Raw genomic sequence first — 19,031 nt, 5'->3', positions numbered from 1 at the left:
AAACAAATATCAAGATACAGGAAGCACAGAAGGCCCTAAGCAAGTTGAACCCAAACAGACCCACACCTAGACATTTTATAATACAATGGCAACAGTTAAAGATAAGGAGAGGATTCTAAAGGCAACAAGAGAAAAACAGAGTTAATTACAAGGGAACCCCCCCCAAGGCTATCAGCTGATTTCTCTACAGAAATGCTGCAGGCCAGAAGACAGTGGCAAAGGTTCAAAGTTCTAAAAGGGGAAAAATCTGCAATCTAGAATACTCTACTCAGCAAGAATATTATTTAAAATAGAAGGAGAAATAAATAATATCTTAAAAAGGCAAAAATGAAAAGAATTCAGCAATACTAGACCATTCTTAAACAAATATTGAAAGGTCTCCTCTAAATAGGAAAGAAATAAGATACAGGATGGAGGAAATCACAATTGGAAAGAAATTACCAAAATAAACCAGTGTACAGATCAAAAAGAAAAAAAAAAAAACCTATTTGTGAAAGCATTGAGAAACACAGGAATAGCAAAAAGATAAACATGAAGATGAAAAAAAGGATATCAAAGCCATAAAATTTGGGGAAGGAGAGTTAGAAAATTGAGACTATTCTTTAGAATGTGTTTGAGCCTATATGACTAGCAGGCTAAGACAAGCAGATAAAGGAAGGGATTAACATATTTGAAAAACAGGGCAACCATAAATCAAAACCAAACAATACACTCACAAAAACCAAAATGAAGAGGACACAAGCATAAACGGAAATCATCAAACTGCAAAAAGAAAAAGGAACAAAGAAACAGAATAGATCGGAAAACATGGAGTTCCCGTCATGGCACATCGGAAATGAATATGACTAGGAACCAGGACGTTGCAAGTTCGATCCCTGGCCTCATTAAGTAAATTAAGAATCCGGCATTGCCATGAGCTGTGGTACAGGTCGCAGATGTGGCTCAGATCCTGCGTTGCTGTGGCTCTGGTGTAGGCCAACAGCTGTAGCTTTGATTCGCCCCCTAGACTGGGAAACTCCATATGCCATGGGTGGACTCTAAAAAGCAAATAAATAAATAAACAAACAAACAAACAAACTGGAAAACAAGGTATAAAATGACAATAAATATATATGTACCGATAATTACCTTAAACATCATTGGACTAAATGCTCTGATCAAAAAACATAGAGTGGCAGACTCAGTAAAAAAAAAAAAAAAAAAGGAATTCCCATTGTGGAGCAGTGCCTGGGAACTTCCATATGCCATAGGTGAGGATCTAAAAGACAAAAAAAAAAATTATCTTTAAATAAATTAAAAAAGGACTTCATCAAAATTAAAAACTTTTACAAACAAGCACCCATAGCATGGGAAAAAATATTTGGAAATCATATATCTGAGAAGTGACTAATATCCAAAATATATATAGAACTCCTAAAAATCAACAACAAAAAAATCAAAAGCCCAATTCAAAAATAGGCAAAGGACTTGAATAGACATTTCTCCAAAAAATATATCAAATGACCAATAAACACGTGAAAAGAAGCTCAATATCACTAATCATCAGAGAAATGCAAATCAAAACCTTAAAGAGATAACAGTTCACACCATTAGAATGGCTATTATCAAACAAATAGTATACAGATATTGGTATGGATATGGAGAAATCAGAACTTTTGTATATTGCTGGGGAATGTAAAATGAAGTATAGTCGCTATGGGAAATAATATGGCAGTAACTCAAAAAATTAAACATAGAATCACCATTTGATCTAGCAATTCCACTTCTGGGAACATACACAAAAGAGCTGAAAGCCATGACTCAAATAGACATTTGTCCTTGATGTTCACTGCAGCATTATTCATAATAGTCATATTATGGTGGAAAGAAACCAAATGTCCATCAATAAACAAAATGTGGTATATACAATGGAATATTATTCAGGCTTAAAAAGGAATGAAATTCTGATACATGCTACAACATGGCTGGGCAATGAAACCATTATGCTAAGTTAAGCAGGACAGGAAAGGACAAATACTATATAATTCCTCTTCTATGAGAATCCTAGAGAAAGTTACTTAATTTATGTTTCTGCTTCTAAGACTGCAAATACAGATTAAGACAGCTGTAAAGCTTAAATGAAATAAATAAGGCATTAGCAAAATATCTGGTATTTAAAGTCTTAAAAATATATTAGCTGTATACATATTTAATGTCCTAGGACAGGAGTTAGCATACTACAGCTCACAGCCTACCACCTACCTGTACCTGATTTAATAAAGATAAACTTTAATCAGAACAGATAAATTCAACCTTTACGCATTACCTACAGCTGCTTTCATGCTATAATGGCATTAATGAGTAGTTGTAACAGAGGCCAGATAGCACACAAGGCCTAAAATATTTATTATTGGACTTTTTCACAAGAAATGTGAAAAACAATAAAAAACAAACTAAAAATACAATGCTATAGAATATTAAAATAAATGGTATAAATGAAGTGAGATAAGCAAGTTAATTGGTTTCTATCTGTTAATTGGGTTCTTTCATCTGTCGATAAATTCAACAAAGCAATTGATAAACGTGGATGTTTCCCATTTACCCCCAAAAGTATTTCAAAACTGAAAATGTCTTTAGAGGTAATAAGTTAGAATAGACATTTTTTTCCCAAATGAAAGTACAAACATGAGAAGTTATATGAATGGTCTATATCTAAAGAACTTACTGTCATCACCCTTGGTATACTTAATGCATTAAGGCATTGCGTTGGGTCACAAGCAAAGCATATTTTTCTGAAATAAATCACTGAAAAATATATCTGAAGGAGCTCCTGTTGTGGCTCAGTGGTTAACGAATCCGACTAGGAACCAAGAGGTTGCGGGTTCAATCCCTGGCCTTGCTCAGTGGGTTAAGGATCCGGCGTTGCCCTGAGCTGTGGTGTAGGTCACAGACAAGGCTTGGATCCCTCATTGCTGTGGCTCTGGTGTAGGCCGGCAGCTACAGCTCCGACTAGACCCCTAGCCTGGGAATCTCCATATGCTGCAAGAATGGCCCTAGAAATGGCAAAAAGACCAAAAAAAAAATATATATATATATACATATATATATATATATATATACACATGTATATACACACACACACACATATCTGAGGAGTTCCCATATTGGCTCAGCGGAAACAAATCTGACTAGTATCCATGAGGACACAGGTTCAATCCCTAGCCTCGCTCAGAGGATTAAGGATCCGGAATTGCTGTGAGCTGTGGTGTAGGTCGCAGATGTGGCTCGGATCCGGCGTTGCTGTGGCTCTGGCGTATGCCAGTGGCTATAGCTCCAATTAGACCCGTAGCCTGGGAACCTCCATATGCCAAGGGAGCAGCTCAAGAAAAAGGCAAAAAGACAAAAAGAAAAAAAGAGTTAAGTGCACTTCACTATATTTTCTATATTTCTTCAAGTCTTACATAAATAAAATTGATTTCTTTCCCAATTATAACCTATACCAATTGAAAAATTCAAAAAGGTATTACCTGAATTGGATGTTCACTAAATGAGGCTGGGAGCCATCTGATTGCCAATACGTTTCCAGATTGTCGTCTCGTAATTGATCCACTCCAAATCCTAAAAACACAAGTGGTAATAAATTCGCATTAAAAAAAAAAAAGAGCCAAATATTCAAAATATTCAATTACCATATATATTTGTCCAGAAAGCTTGATAAAGTAGATGGTCAGTACTGCGAAATTTTTTAATTAACCAAAACTCTTCTATCCTTTTAACCAGACCTCAGTTCTCAGGGGCATAAAAAGTTAATGAAGAGAAATGTCTATTAAATAGTGTTAGGAGACCAGAAGGGGCAGCTCTCACACCCTCATACCAGAGCCCAAGAGGAAGAAGAATGACTCTTCTTTCCCGGCAAGTCCTCAGACAATGAAACGCTGTGGCCTCTTTGTTTACTGCAACCCACTCAACTTCTTTATCCCCTCAATAAATGGGCGCCACGTCCCTTCAGTGCAGGAACTTGAACATGACTTGCCATAGTTGCAGACCCCAAACTGCAATTCTCTGCTGATCCCAAGTAAACCCATCTTTGCTGGAGGAATACCTGAGAGATTATTTCAGATTAACATGCTGGTAGCCTGTACAGGGACCAGAGAAGATCTCCAATGGTTCCGGGGCTGGTGAGCAAACAGGTGCAGTACCCACCCCATCACTCAACGCTTTCTTGCTGACTCTAGAATTTGAAGGTAAGTCTTTCTCCTGGATCTAAGCACACACCTTCTTTGTATGTGAAGTTCTTCAGGCTTTATTTGGGATCTACTTTAAAGTTTCATCCTTTTGGTTAAGGCCTTGTTCTGTAAGTGAGTACTCATGTAGCATGTCAGTCTGATTTAGAGATCACACTGTTTCAACCAAAGCTGAAAACACCTTTAGCACAATCATTTGGGATTAAGGGTTGTTTCTCTGAAAATGTTCCAGTTTTCTTCATCCTACTCCTCTGGAAGAGGCTGTCCTCTGGAAACTGGCTGAAAAAGTCTTTGCCCCGGCTTCTCCAGGAGCAAGCTGTCTTCCTTAAAACCAGCTGGGATTAGCCTGCAAGCTGTTTGAATTGAGCTGTTTGTGTTGTAAACTGTTTGGAAAATTGTTCTTTTCCTCCAAAGAAAGACCTCTGATAAATGAGATCTTAGTTATCTAAACATTTTGAGTGTGCTCACCCCCTAAACTCTACATGATTTTATGTTTAAAAGCCAAAGTCCTTCCTCATGCACATTTCTAACTAAATGGACCAACCTGACCAAAGGCAATTTAGAATATCAACAGCCTTTACAGAGAACTTTTGAAATCCCTAACATAAGCCCTAACTTAAAGTCCTGAAATGGATTACACTAGCTCAAAAATTTCCAGAATTGAGTCTAATGCTTATTTTGATTGGTATTTTGAAGAATCTCAACATTATCAGAGTCTAAAATTGCCTTTCTGCAAAATAAAATTTTAAGATTAACTGAGGCAAATAAATGATTAAAGAAATATACAATGGATCCTGAAGCTTCAGGCTCTTCTTTCCTGGCTTGTCTTAGCTGCCACCTCAAGCATCATCTTGTCTCCCTCCCTCAGTTCCTTGTGGCCAGACTCTCCCACCTCTGGCGCCATCTTCCTCCTTCCCTTCTGCGCCTCCTAAACCTCTTCCATTCTTTCAACTCCCCCATACCAACTTCCTTCTTTTCTCTTAAACTCTCTCAACTCCCCTTTTCTCTGAACTAGTCAGAACCTCTCTTGAAAATTAAGCCTTCGGGGAGTTCCCTGGTGGCCTAGCAGGTTAAGAACCACGGCACTGTCACTGCTGTAGCTCAGGTCACTGCTATGGTATGCGTTTGAGCCCTGGCCAGGGAATTTCCGCATGCTCTAGGCATGGAAAAGGAAAAAAAATTAAGCCTTCTGAGCATCCAGAGGCTAAACCCTTAATTTCTTGTATTCCCTGGACCAAAACTGAACTGCGAACCATAGTCAAAGATTATCCCAAAGTAACTGAAGATCCTCACATATTTGCTGAGGAATTTAATACAGTTATTAAAACTTATCAACCTGGTTTCTCTGACTCCTATCAACTAGTTTATATGCTTGTCAGTGAAGGCTAGGCCCAGCATTGGATAAAAACCACTAACTGGGAAAATGCCAAAACGTCTCTAGAATTACAACTGGGAGAACAGCCACCAATTTATTACATAACCAGGCTCAGAGCAATTGCTAGGAAACTTCATCGAGCAATTCCTGGGGCTTTTCCAAGGCCTGTTAATAGAAATGAAATTCAGACTTGGAAACAAAAATCTGATGAACCTGTTGGTGATTATTACAATCAACCTGTTTTGAAAAAAATTCTGGTCTTTTTTCAGATGTTGGCTCCACCCAGGTAGCTTTTAACCTTATTAATGGGCTAAACTGGGACTTTTCCATTATAGCAAAGAGGAATTTCCAGGATTGAATGGAAAACTATGTCCACTCCAGATTTAGTTAATCTGGTAAATCAGTTCTCTTACACTCTAGATGAATCACCTCAAAGGAAGAACACCAAAATCCTGAACTTTCAACTCCAGCAAATGAAGGCTTGTAAATGGAATCAAAACCCTCCTAGTTTCTACTCTTACTGCAAAGAATCATGACAACTGAAAAGCGATTGTTACAAATTTAAGCACTTTAGGTGTCTTCAGCCCTATCACTAGCCCTCCCAACATCCTCCCAAGTCTCAATGACAGGGCTCTGAGGAACTGCAGAGGCTCTTCCCAAACCTCTCCCTTAACTAGTCTGGAGAAACATTTCTCCAGATTGGTGATGAATCCCTTCCAGTCCTAACTGACACTGGAGCCATACTCTATATCCCAACACTATAAAACAGTCTCAGAGAACAGTCTGAAACGGTTCACATAGTGGGGATCTCTACTGATCCTCCAGAGGTTCCTATCTCTGAATTTGGTACCTTTTGTTTAGGTCCTTCGAGACACATTTTTTTCCTTAGAGTCCTCTACCCCTAGCCATATGTTAGGCTGAGACTTGTAGCAAATTATCATGCCAGTATTTTTTTCTCCCCAAAGGGGGAAATAATCTTAGAAATTGACAGGAATCATCAAAGTATCCCACTAGGTAAATTAAATGACGCTTTGACATTTATCTGTTCCATCCTTGGTGGTACTGGAGCAGAATTCAGGAACAGTGATCATTTGTCCCCATTAAATCAGCTACCACCTTCCTTACGGGTAAAATCTCTGCTGACATTGACAAAATTCACAGTGCACCTCCCATCAAGACTCAAATGACCCCCTCAAAACCTCTTCCCTGAAAAAAAAAAAAAAACAAAAAAAAAAAAAACCAAAAAACTGTATGAATAAAAGTGAATGTAATGGAAAAAAAACAAAAAACAAAAAACTGTATGAATAAAAGTGAATGTAATGAAAAAAAAACAAAACAAACAAACAAACAAACAAAAAAACCTCTTCCCTGAATTAATCCATACCTAATAAAAAAGTCTTAGGCACAAAGCCCATAATCTAAGATTACAAGGGTCAAGGCCTCATTATCCCTCGTACCAGTCCCTGTAACACCCTCATTCTACTAGTGAAAAAACCTAAGGGTGGAGGTTTGTCCAGGACCTATCAGCAATAAACAACATTGTTATCCCTGGACACCCTGTTGTTCCTAACCCGTTTATGCTGTTAATGTACATTCCCACTATGAGTAAATTATTTACTATAGTTGACTTACACAGTGTATTCTTTAGTATTCTAGTTGTCGAAGCTAGCCAATACCTCTTTGCCTTCACTGAAATACAGCTAACTTACCTAGACAGTAATGCCTCAGTATTTTACTGAGAATCCTTTTTTCTCGCAAACCCTAAAGGCTGATCTGGATGACAGAGTTCCACGGGAGCTCTGTTTTGTTGTAACACGTGAATGATTTACTTCTTTGCTCTCCTTCTCAAGCCTCCTCACCGGAAAACAGCATCCCCTTACTAAAGCTTTTAGCCTTAAAGGGACATAAGATTGCCATAGAAAGGCTGCAGCTAGCCCAAACCCAGGACATCTATTTAGAGCATATCAGAACAAGGGTTACACCTAGATCTCAAAAGACTCCATGGTGACCTAAGTTTCCCAAAACTTTTTTTTCTTTCTTTCTTTAGGGCCACAACCACAGCATATGGAGGTTCCCAGGCTAGGGGTCCAATCGGAGCTATAGCTGTTGGCCTACGCCACAGCCACAGCAACGCGGGATCCAAGCCATGTCTGCGACCTACACCACAGCTCACAGCAACACTGGATCCTTAACCCACTGAGCGAGGCCAGAGATCGAACCCACAACCTCATGGTTCCTAGTCAGATTCGTTAACCACTGAGCCACGACGGGAACTCCCAGTTTCCTAAAACTCTTAAGTGCCAACTGTAAAGTTTTCTCAGGCTAGTTGGTTATTGCTGAAACTAGATTCCAAATTTCCCTGTTATGGACAAAGCCTCTATATGTTTTACTCAATTAATAACAGCCCTGCCTCAAATTTATAAGAAGAATTTGATAACACAACCACTAAGGCCTACAGGGAGAATTTGATGAACCCATCTGCCCTTCGGCATCCCAATTACCTGATTCCCTTTTTCCATTTTGTACATGAAAAGGGGAGGAGAATGCTCTTTAGCTACTCACCCCCAAACTTGGGGACCACCACTGACCCCTAGAGTATTACAGCCAGCAACTGCACCCTGTTGCACAGGGATGTCCCCCTTGCCTTAGAGCCATTACAGCCACTACCCTTTTGGTTAAGGTCACCATAAAAATCATTGTGGAATGCCCTTTAACCACTTTTGTACCTCATGCAGTAGAATTCTCCTGAATTCTCACCATACTGAATATTTCTCAGTCAGCTGCTTCATCTCCTATGAAGCCCTTTGTTAAGTATTCCTCATGGAACTCTTTTACACTATAATAGCCTAAATCTAGCTACTCTTTGCTCCCCAGCCACTGATGAAGTCCTTCACAACTACTTACTGCTGATGGACCACCCACTGACTCCTTGTGATGCTCTACAGGTAATTCCTTTAGGTAACTTTGACTTCTCATGGTTCACTGATGGTTCTTATTTACTGTGCTGGGTGTTACAACTCTGATGCTGTTGAAGCAGCAACTTAACCTGTAGTAACTTCAGCCCAATATATATATATATATATATATATATATATATATATATATATATATACTTTTTTTTTTTTTTTTTTTTTTTGTCTTTTTAGGGCTGCACCTGCAGCATATGGAGGTTCCCAGGCTAGGGGTCAAATCAGAGCTACAGCTGCCAGCCTACACCACAGTCACAGCAATGCCAGATCCTTAACCCACTGAGTGAGGCCAGGGATCAAACCTGTGTCCTCATAGTTCCTAGTTGGATTCATTTCTACCACACCATGACAGGAATTCCAAAAAAATTTTTAAGGAAGAGAAATCATACAAACTATGCTCTCAGACCATAACAGAATTAAACTAGGAATCATTATCAGAAAGATAACTGTAAAATTCCAAAATATTTGGATATAAAACAACATATGAATCAAGAAGTATTAAAAGAAAATTTTCAATATTGGGAACTGAATGAAAATGAAAATAAAAATTATCAAATAATATAGGGTAGAATGCAGCAGTGCTTAGGGAGAAATTTTGGCATGGTAGATATTAGAAAAGAAGAAAGATCTAAAATCTATAATCTAAGCTTTCATCTTAGAAAACTAGAAAAAGAAGAGCAAATTAAATCCAAAATAAATAAGCAGAAGGAAGAAATAATAAAAATCAGAGAAGAAATCAATGAAACTGAAGTCAGGAAATTAATAAAGAAAAATCACCAAGACCACAAGATGGTTCTTTGAAAAGGTCAATAAAATCAATACACCTCTAACCAGGCTAACCAAGAAAAAAAGGAAGAAGACACAAATTATTAATATCAGAGATGAAAGAGAGGCCATCATTAATGATCCATGAATAATAAAAAGGGTAAACAAGGAGTATTATAAACAACTCCCTGTCCACAAATTTGCTAACTTAAATAAAATAGACCAACTGAAAGACACAATCTACCAAAACTCACACATGGAGAAATACATAATCTGAATAGGCCTCTATCTATTATAGAAGTTGAATAAAAAATTAATAACCTTCCAAAAGACACCAACAGGCCTAGATGGTTTCATTGGTGACTTCTGTCAAACATTCAAGAAAGAAATAATAACAATTCTCTACAATCTCTTCCAGAAAATAGAAGCAGAAGGAATATGTCCTAATGGATTCTATAAGGGCAGCATTCCCCTAATAACAAAAGCAAGTAAAGACATTACAAGAAAGGAAAATTAAAGAACAGTATCTCTCATGAATACAAATACAAAAATCCTCAAAAAAATACCCACAAATAAAATTCATCTATAAAAATAATTATACATGACAATCAACTGGGATTTATTCCAGGTATGCAAAGCTGCTTCACCATTCTTAAATTAACTATTGTAATCCATCACAAAAACAGACTAAAGGAGGGAAACCATATGATTATATCAATAGCTATAGAGAAAGTATTGACAAAATCCTACACTCACTCAAGATAAAATCTATCAGCAAACTAGGAATATAGGGGCACTTTCTCAAATTTATATATTTACAAACAAACAACAATTAACATATTTAATGGTGAGAAACTACAAGTCTTCTAAGTCGAAGAATAAGGCAAGGATGTCCTTTCTTACCACTCTCATGCACCATCATACTGGAAGCCTTAGCTAATGCAATAAAACAAGAAAAGGAAATAAAAGACATACACTGGAAAGGAAAAATCAAAACGATAGAAACCAGCAAGTCCACTCCTAAGTATTTACCCCCCAAAAAATGAAAACCTATGTCCACACAAAAACCTGTACATGAATGTTTACAGCAGATTTATCTACAGTCACCAAATACTAGAAGCAATATTTAACTATTTAACTATTGCTGCATAAAAAACTACCCCAAAACTTAGCAGCTTAAAACACCAAACATGCATCATTTCACAATTTTCTATATGATAGGAATTTGGGACCAGCTTGATTGGGCAGTTTGGCCCAGGCCTCTCATGAGTTTGTTCTCGTATTATCTGAAGCTGAAGCAATTCTCTGAAAGCTTAACTGGAGCTAGAGGATGTGTTCTAAGGTGCCTTACTTATCTGGCTGCTGACAAGAGGCTTCAGTTCCTCATTGGCTATTGTCAGAAGGCCATAATTCCTTGCCATACCAACCTCTCCATAGGTCCGCTTGTGGCCAGGTCCTGCCTCACGAAACAGCAGCTGGCTCCTCCAGAGTGAGTGATTCAAACCAGAACAAGGCAAAGCTACAATTATCTTTTATGATCTAGTCACAGAAGTCAAATACCATCACTTCTGCCATATTCTACTGGTCCCAGAGACCAACCTTGACAAACGTGGTTGTGGCCATCAGAAGGGCGTGAATATCAGGAAATAGGATCACTGGGACCATTTGGGAAGCTGACTACCACAAACTTAAATGTCCATTAACTAGTGAATAGGTAAACTGTGATATATTCATACATTGGAATAGTAATCATTAATAAAAAGGAACAAACTATTGATGGAAAAAATCACAAATGCATCATGCTAAGTGAAAGCAGCCAGACCCCAAAGGCTACATACAGTATGATTACATTTATACGGCATTCTGGGAAAGGTGAACCCAAAGGGACACAAAACAGATCAGAGGTTGTCAGAGGTTTGGGAGTGGGCAGAAGACCGATTAAAAAGGGGCATGAGGAAATTTCTTTGGATGTTAGAAATATCCTATATTTGATTGTGATAGTACTTTCATGACTGTATGTGTTTGTTAAAATTCATAGCACCATACACATAAAAACAGGCATAGTGATAGACTTTCTTGCAACATGACAGAAAAGAAAATGGTGAAGTAGTATCCACAAATGTTTGAGAGAATAAGACTGCCTCCCAAGAATTCAATCCCAACCAAAAGTAAAATAAAATTATTTGGGGATATGTAATCACTTCAAAAATTTGTCACCCACTTATCCCATCTAGAGAAATAGCACCCCTGCAACAAAAAGCTGTACAAACTACTATATATAAACTAAATAACAAGGTTGTGCTGTATAGCACAGAGAACTATATTCAATATCTTACAATAAAATATAATGAAAAAAATCTGAAAAGTAATATATAGATACATATGCATGTATAACTGAATCACTTTGCTATTCACCAGAAACTAAGACAACACTGTAAATCAACTATAGCTCAACTTTTTAAAAATGCTGGGGTCAGAGCTTCCATGCCTGCCCGCTTGCATCTCTCACAAGAGTCCTATCTTAATAAATCTATTTCTTGCCTAAAAAAAAAAAAAAAAAGAAAATGCTAACCAAATAACTGAATCATAGCAGAGAGAGGGTTGGATAAAGAGACCTTGGAGTTCCCGTCGTAGTGCAGTGGTTGACGAATCCGACTAGGAACCATGAGGTTTCGGGTTTGATCCCTGGCCTTGCTCAGTGAGTTAGGAATCCCGTGTTGCTATGGCTATGGTGTAGGCCAGCAGCTACAGCTCCAATTAGACCCCTAGCCTGGGAAACCTCCATATGCCGAAGGTGCAGCCCTAAGAAAGGCCAAAAAAAAAAAAAAAAAGAGAGACCTCATGACATGTGCAGTTAAACTGAAGTGAATACTAGTAAAGCAACTGAGAAGAGACATAAGTGAAAATCCAATTAAATCTGCTTTAGAATTAAAATAAAGCATCTAAACACTAAGAACATTCAAGTCAGTCCAGTGTACAAGGAAACTATAAATAGTTATTATAAACAGCTCACTATACCTGGTTTGCAAGATGAGAGTGACCAAACAGCTTGTGAACCGATTTCCCGTACTGTTCCAGTCCTCTCCAACTGCTTAGGGTCAGCGCCAGGAGGTGTCTTGTTTGGTGTGGTCATATTTAAAATATTCTATGTAGAGAAAAAGAATATCCACATTATACTGGGGGGGGGGGGAAGGCTCAGCACCTTTTATAAAAGGGTGAAAATTAAAATGAAATAGCCAAATGGAGTTCCCATCATGGCTCAGAGGAAACAAATCTGACTAGCATCCATGAGGACGCAAGTTTGATTCCTGGCCTTGCTCAGTGGGTTGAGGATCCGGTGTTGCCATGAGCTGCCGTGTAGGTCGAAGACTCGGCTAGGATCTGATGTTGCTGTGGTGTAGGCCAGCAGCTATAGCTCTGATTTGCCCCCTAGCCTGGGAACCTCCATATACCCAGAGTATGGCCCTAAAAAGACAAAAAATAAAAATAAAATGAAATAGCCAAATGGATCACAAATATGCCCTGAATATCAATCATCTATTTCTTAAAAGGCGACATAACTCAATCACTGTAATTAAAAACTCTTGAGAATTCAGTTTTTGTTTCTAAAATACAACATATTATGACTTACGAGATGTGCAAAGCAACAGCATATAGTAGTCAAAGGGTATAGGGTCAAGGGGTCAGATTTAGTCACTCCTTTAGCCTAGAATTTGGCCAGGTCTGGGCTTTACTTCCTTTCCTGTCTGTCAAAGGGGTTGACTGGATCTATAACTGTAATGCTATGAAGTTCTATACATCTGTGAGTAAAAATTCCTAATGAAGTTTTCTCCCTCGAAAAGTCAGACTTAAAAACCTTTAATCCAGAAATATGTAAATATTGGTCAACATTTTAAAAAATCCATTAAGTGATGCAGAGAAAAATCACATCTTCTCACTGGTCGTCAAAAGTTCCATTTATACGTGCTTTTACTGTAGAATATAAAGTCAGAAAAATGCCTTTAAGGTATAGAAGTGAAGAACTGGTCTATTCTAAATCACTAGTTTATCCTCTTGTCTAGTGAACAACACGTAAAACTGCTTCAGTAGTGCAAAGTTACAGCTGCTGAACGCGGTTACACGTACATGATATTATAAACTTGGCCTAAAAGGTCTGTTTACCGTCTCCTTGACATCTCAGCTGTTCCCTAATCTCTACACAAGCACTTGATACCGCTTAAATAATAGTACACACTGGACTGTAAACTTCGGAAAGGCCTGAGGCTTAAATGCTCCATTAGCAATTTACTGAATGAATAAATAAATAAATAAATAAGTTCCATCATAAACTAAAGTATTTCTCAAGGTCTAGGTTGGTCTAAGTAAGGTCTAGGTTGAGACAATAAAACCTGTGGCCACACTGTCAAATGTCCAAAAATGTCCAAAAAGGGAAGAGCTATCTCTACATTGCGGAGAATTCAGCTGCTGAACTTGGTACTGGACTCCACCAAGAGGATAAAACACGGAGCTCGAAGAAGAATGGGTTCCTGGCCACATCATTCATAAGGTGAGGCCAAGGAGAGAACGCCACAGTAAGCAGTGCCTGGACCAGACTCTCTTGGTTCCGTTTGACATCCCTTCCAGAAGCGCTAGAATGGGCAACCGCTAAGGATCCATTCCTGACCCATCGGCCTTGAAATAGGAAGCGTAAAAGGAGACTGACAGTGGAGAAGAGATCGCATCTGTTTAAGCTAGAATCATTCTCCACGTCGGGGAAAGCCCATGCACTTACAGCTTGCAGACCCGGATTGCCTCCACTCAGGTTTTCGGAATCCACTGCTGCTCCGCGCCACTCCCCCTCGCCTTCCCAGAACCGCCTAGCTTCCCCAACGACGTCAATTGGGGTCGCAGTCCGATGATGTCATCCCATCGTCCCGCCCTCCTCCCTCCAGGGCTCTGCCCGGCGTGCTCTGCCGCGCACGCGTACATCGCCCCTGTGGCATGCGCGAGGCGGTGGCTGGGCACCGCCATCTTGGCCGGTGTGTGTAGGAACACGCTGTGTGACTGAAAAGTGAAAGCAAGAGCAGATTTGGCTTCTGCGTTCCCCTCCCCAAGGGGAATCTGTTTCTCCAGGTACGTGAATAGCCCGGAGGGGTTTTGCCGTTAGCTTCGGTTTGGCATGGTCTAAACGCAGGTAGTGGCATTCTCGGAGAGCTTTTGGTTAGGCCTCAGGTGGCGGCGGTGGAGACGGCAGCGGCGCGTAGCAGCCGGCTTGAGGGAGACAGCTGGTAACGCCGGAGCGCGGGCGCAGCCGAGTGCTGAGGGCGCCTCCAGGCTGACCTGGCTTTCCGCCTCTGTTGCCCGCTGTCCCCTCAGCGTTCCAGTCTCCACCGCCTCCACTCCCCGCTTTACCGCGCTCCTACTCTGGAGCTGAATCTTTTAGAAAGCCGCATCCCCTACTCCCCCCACTCCCCCGGCCCGGTGAAGGGGATGTAATGTCACGTGCGTATTTGATTATGGGACGTCGTCGCCTTTTTTCCCCACTGTTTGGAGATTTGGCAATGAGTCATGGCATCTTGCCGCCATGAAGTCGAATATTTCTTGTCCACTCCCAGTCTTTAGAGAAATGATGTCCAAACGTCAGCACTTTTTTCAAAGCAGCGTGTTCTCAGCTGTAACCGAGGTTGTTCCAAGTAATCTCCCAGGTGAACGCCATTAGCATTTTGGGTGCGCTTTTATGGTACTCTGCACGTTCCGTTTTCCTCTTTAGATCTTAAACTCCTTGAGATTACCGGTGATGTCTTTACTGAAAATACTTACTTTGAAGAGAGTGTACTTTGAGATTTGAATATCTTCAGAGCCCTGTTTGTTCCCAGGAGTCTCTTATTATAGAGTTTTTCCCTGCAATCCTTCCTGTGCTGTATCTTTCTCATTGAAAAAGAAAGGAGGGAATCCTGCCCATTTCTTTAAACTGACGTGGAAATTTAATTAATAGTGTTGACACAGTTAATTAACAGTTCTTCAAAGAATCTGTCCACTTAAATACATTATAATTTATCACTTTTTGATGTAAGTCAGGTTATTAGCCATCTCTGCTATGCTTTTATTTTATAAAAATCATCTCCTACAGTCTTGTTTTTTTTTAATGGTTTGGAATAGTCAATGAAACATTATGTAGTTTGGCAAAAATAAACTTTAAGCAGTTTCATTGCTAAATCAATGATGATTTATCCCCTCCTGGAGAATTCATTGTGCTGATTCACCATAATTTGTATGGAGTCCAGTTTGATTTTAATAGCTAACTAAAGAATCTTCAGTTTCTAGGTAATTATCGCTTCCGGAATGATAGTTGCTTTTTTTTTTTTTTTTTCTTTGCTTTTTAGGGCCACACCTGCCGCATTTGGAAGTTCCCAGGCTAGGGGGTCAAATTGGAGCTGCAACTGCTGACCTACACCACAGCTCATGGCAACATCAGCTCCTTAACCCACTGAGTGAGGGCAGGGATCAAAGCCGCATCCTCATGGATCCTAGTCCCATTCGTTATCACTGAGCCATGATGGGAACTCCCAGAATGATAACTTCTTTGTAGCAACTCGAAAGTCATTTAGTTTCTTCCTGTAATCCTTAGGAGGCCTAGACCAGTTTGGAAAAGTTTTAAAGGGGTAGAGTGAACCTATCAGATAACTCTGTTACATAAAACTTAAAATTTAGTTGGTTTTGGATTAGACTCCCCCCACCCCCTTGCACCCCCCCCCCCAAGCAATACATGCTTTAGTGAATAACTGTCACTGTAACATATTGGTAACTTGCAAGATTTCTGAAGTTGTTATAACCTGTAGGAAAGTTATTTACTGTATCTGAATTCATTTTCTTCATTTCCTTCAACAGAAATGTTTGAACTACTATGTGGTAGGCACTGATCCATCCACTGTAATGAACAGACAAAAATTCCCGTGCTTATGATGGTGTACATTCTCCTTGGAGAAGGAAAAATATCGTGTGTGGAGCAAGAGAAAATATATACATATATATATACACTTCTGCATATACCGTGTATGCACATATGTCATATAGTACAAAGAGCTAAGGAGAAGACAAAAAACTATTTTTCGATAGTATAGCTAGAAAAGGCTCACTGAGAACAGACATTAAAGACTTGAAGTAGTGAGCCATGTGATGATTCACTAGGAGTAATAGGCGCAGGGAGCAGAAAATGCCAAGACCCTGATGACTGGCAATTAACTATTTTTAACTATATTTAACTTTATCCATGTGAAAAATGGTAATGATCTGACAAGCTGTTTTGATGGAATGATGGGCACTAAAGTTTAGAATGGACTCCAGAGAGAATACATAGAAATTTGAAACACTGTCTACAGGCAGTCTCAAAGTAGTCTTGCTATAAAGGGAAAGAGAAATGGAGCAGTGGAGGAAGATGGGGTCAGATAATAGTGTTTGAATACTGATGGGAATAAGCCAGTGGAAAGATTAATTGATGATGTGAAAGACAGGAGAGAGAATTATTGGAATATTGTCCTTAGTAGATGTCTTTCAGTTTGCAAATGGACTTAGCTATGAAAATATATGTAGTGTGATTACTGGTTGGCATAAGGGTTCGCTTGAGGTGATACTAGTCAACATGGCTTTGTTTTTTTCTCTTCACATTTTCTGTTGCATATGTACATGTGAAGAGTTGTATTTAACCTAGAGTATAGTTAAGGGTGTGAGTGAGTGACAGTGAAATTTTAGGTGGGTTTTGGTTTGTTTGTTTTGCTTTTTTAGGGCCGCACTTGTGGCATATGGAAGTTCCCAAGCTGGGGGTCCAATCAGAGCTATAACTGCCGGCCTTTGCCGCAGCCACAGCAGTGTGGGATCCAGGCTAAGTCTATGACCTACACTACAGCTCATGGCAACACCAGATCCTTAATCCACTGAACAAGGCCAGGGATGGAACTGGCATTGTCATAGATGCTAGTTGGGTTCGTTACCACTGAGCTACAATGGGAACTCCCTTTGGTAGGTTTTGGAGGGAAGTGTAAATACAGAGGACTGAGGGACAGTGGAAGTATGGTAGAATCAAAGAATACTTATAGGTATGAGGAATGAGGGAGTTAGAGGATTGTTGGATTGTTGTGTGTGGAAGTTGAGCTGAAAAGATAGGTGGTTGGAGAATAGGTGTTTAAAATGTAGGTTATGGAGTTCCCGTCGTGGCGCAGTGGTTAACGAATCCGACTAGGAACCATGAGGTTGCGGGTTCGGTCCCTGCCCTTGCTCAGTGGGTTAACGATCCGGCGTTGCCGTGAGCTGTGGTGTAGGTTGCAGACGCGGCTCGGATCCCGAGTTGCTGTGGCTCTGGCGTAGGCCGGTGGCTACAGCTGGATTCGACCCCTAGCCTGGGAACCTCCATATGCCGCGGGAGCGGCCCAAGAAATAGCAACAACAACAACAACAAAAAAAAGACAAAAAAAAAAAAATGTAGGTTATGGAAAGATTACAGTTATTTATAATGACACGGTCAAGGATTTCGCCAAAGGAATGAGTAGCTAGGGTAAAGCAAGATCACTGGAGGAGAGTTAATGAACTAAGAGAACAGGCTATTAATAGGATCATCTAGGAACATACTGAAATCACCAAGAATTATGGCAGGAGTTGTAGGAGTGTGAACAATAGCGAAGTTGTAGGAGTGTGAACAAAATCTTAAAAAAATGAGAGGAAGTGATAATGATTGTTAGTGAAATGACTACAGCAGCAGTCATTTGAGTGATAAGAGAGGCAAAAACTGGCTGTTTTTAGTGAGGACGGAGAAATAATAGTCTGGGAGCAGCACTGAGGAGCAAGATCCCTTATCCCCACTAAGCCTAATGATATTGAAGGGTGTGAGAAAGACTTGAAGCTCTGTTAGAAGAAGCAGTCTGTCAGGAAAAATCTGGATAGGGAGTTCCCGTTGTGGCCCAGCAGTAACGAACCTGACTAGTTGCCATGAGGAGGTGGGCTCGATCCCTGGCCTTGCTTATGAGGTTCAAGATCTGGCATTGCTGTGTGCTGTGGTGTAGGCTGGCAGCTCCAGCTTCAGTTGGACCTCTAGCTTGGGAACTTCCATATGCTGCAGGTGTGGCCCTAAGACCAAAAAAAGAAAAAAGAAAAGGGAAAAAAAAATCCAGATAGAGGGATAGAGGATCCCAGTCATTGATAGAAAAAGCCAACAGAATGTCTTTGTTTATTGATAGTCTTTTGGCTTTAAATTCTTTTTTTTTGTCTTTTAGGGCTGCACCTTTGGCGTCTGGAGGTTCCCAGACTATGGGTCGAATCAGAGCTGTTACTGCCAGCCTACGCCAGAACCACAGAAACGTTAGATCCGAGCCACATCTATGATATATGCCACAGCTCACAGCAGTGCCGGATCCTTAACCCACTGAGCGAGGCCAGGGGTCGAACCTACAACCTCATAGTTCATAGTTGGGTTTGTTTCCACTGAACCATGACGGGAACTCCAGATTCTTTCATTACATATTGGAATAAGCTAGAGTAGTAAAGCACTTTTTGGACTTATTTAATCACATTTCTAAGAAAATTATTAAGCTCAACATTATAATGGATATTTTAACTTTGACCTCAGCTACATAATTGATGGCACTGTTATTATCAAGACTTCAAAAGCTTTAAAAATGAGTGGTCTATACATATACATATAGTTTACCACATCATTTTTGTTTCAATGTT

At 39.8% G+C, this 19,031-nt stretch overlaps 2 protein-coding genes across 14 annotated transcripts in view; one reads left to right on the top strand and one right to left on the bottom strand.

Annotated features, from left to right (window-relative positions):
* The window catches only part of ANAPC10 (anaphase promoting complex subunit 10), a 248,185-nt gene extending 233,980 nt beyond the window's left edge, over positions 1-14,205 (bottom strand). For 12 of the 13 annotated variants that reach the window (XR_014811848.1, XR_014811849.1, XR_014811852.1 and 9 more), the window contains exons 1-3: positions 14,104-14,205; positions 12,351-12,477; positions 3,507-3,597 (exon numbers count right to left, since the gene is read on the bottom strand). Coding sequence is in view for 4 of the 13 variants with exons in the window: in XM_084970691.1 (XP_084826817.1) it covers positions 3,507-3,597; positions 12,351-12,465 (206 nt within the window). In the remaining 9 variants the exon portion in view is untranslated. 13 annotated transcript variants of the gene reach the window in all.
* A 118-nt stretch (positions 14,206-14,323) lies between these two features.
* ABCE1 (ATP binding cassette subfamily E member 1) overlaps positions 14,324-19,031 on the top strand; it is a 51,128-nt gene continuing 46,420 nt past the window's right edge. Inside the window, exon 1 of the mRNA XM_003129170.7 lies at positions 14,324-14,444. The gene's annotated coding sequence lies outside the window, so the exon portion shown is untranslated. The remainder of the gene's footprint in view (positions 14,445-19,031) is intronic.

The sequence above is a fragment of the Sus scrofa genome, chromosome 8, assembly GCF_054392235.1.
Source record: "Sus scrofa isolate SSC_HxYL_T2T_F1_AM1 chromosome 8, Sscrofa_HxYL_maternal_Yorkshire_Landrace_v2.0, whole genome shotgun sequence".
In the NCBI taxonomy this organism is placed as follows: domain Eukaryota; kingdom Metazoa; phylum Chordata; class Mammalia; order Artiodactyla; family Suidae; genus Sus; species Sus scrofa.
This window is presented reverse-complemented; position numbering and strand designations above follow the sequence as displayed.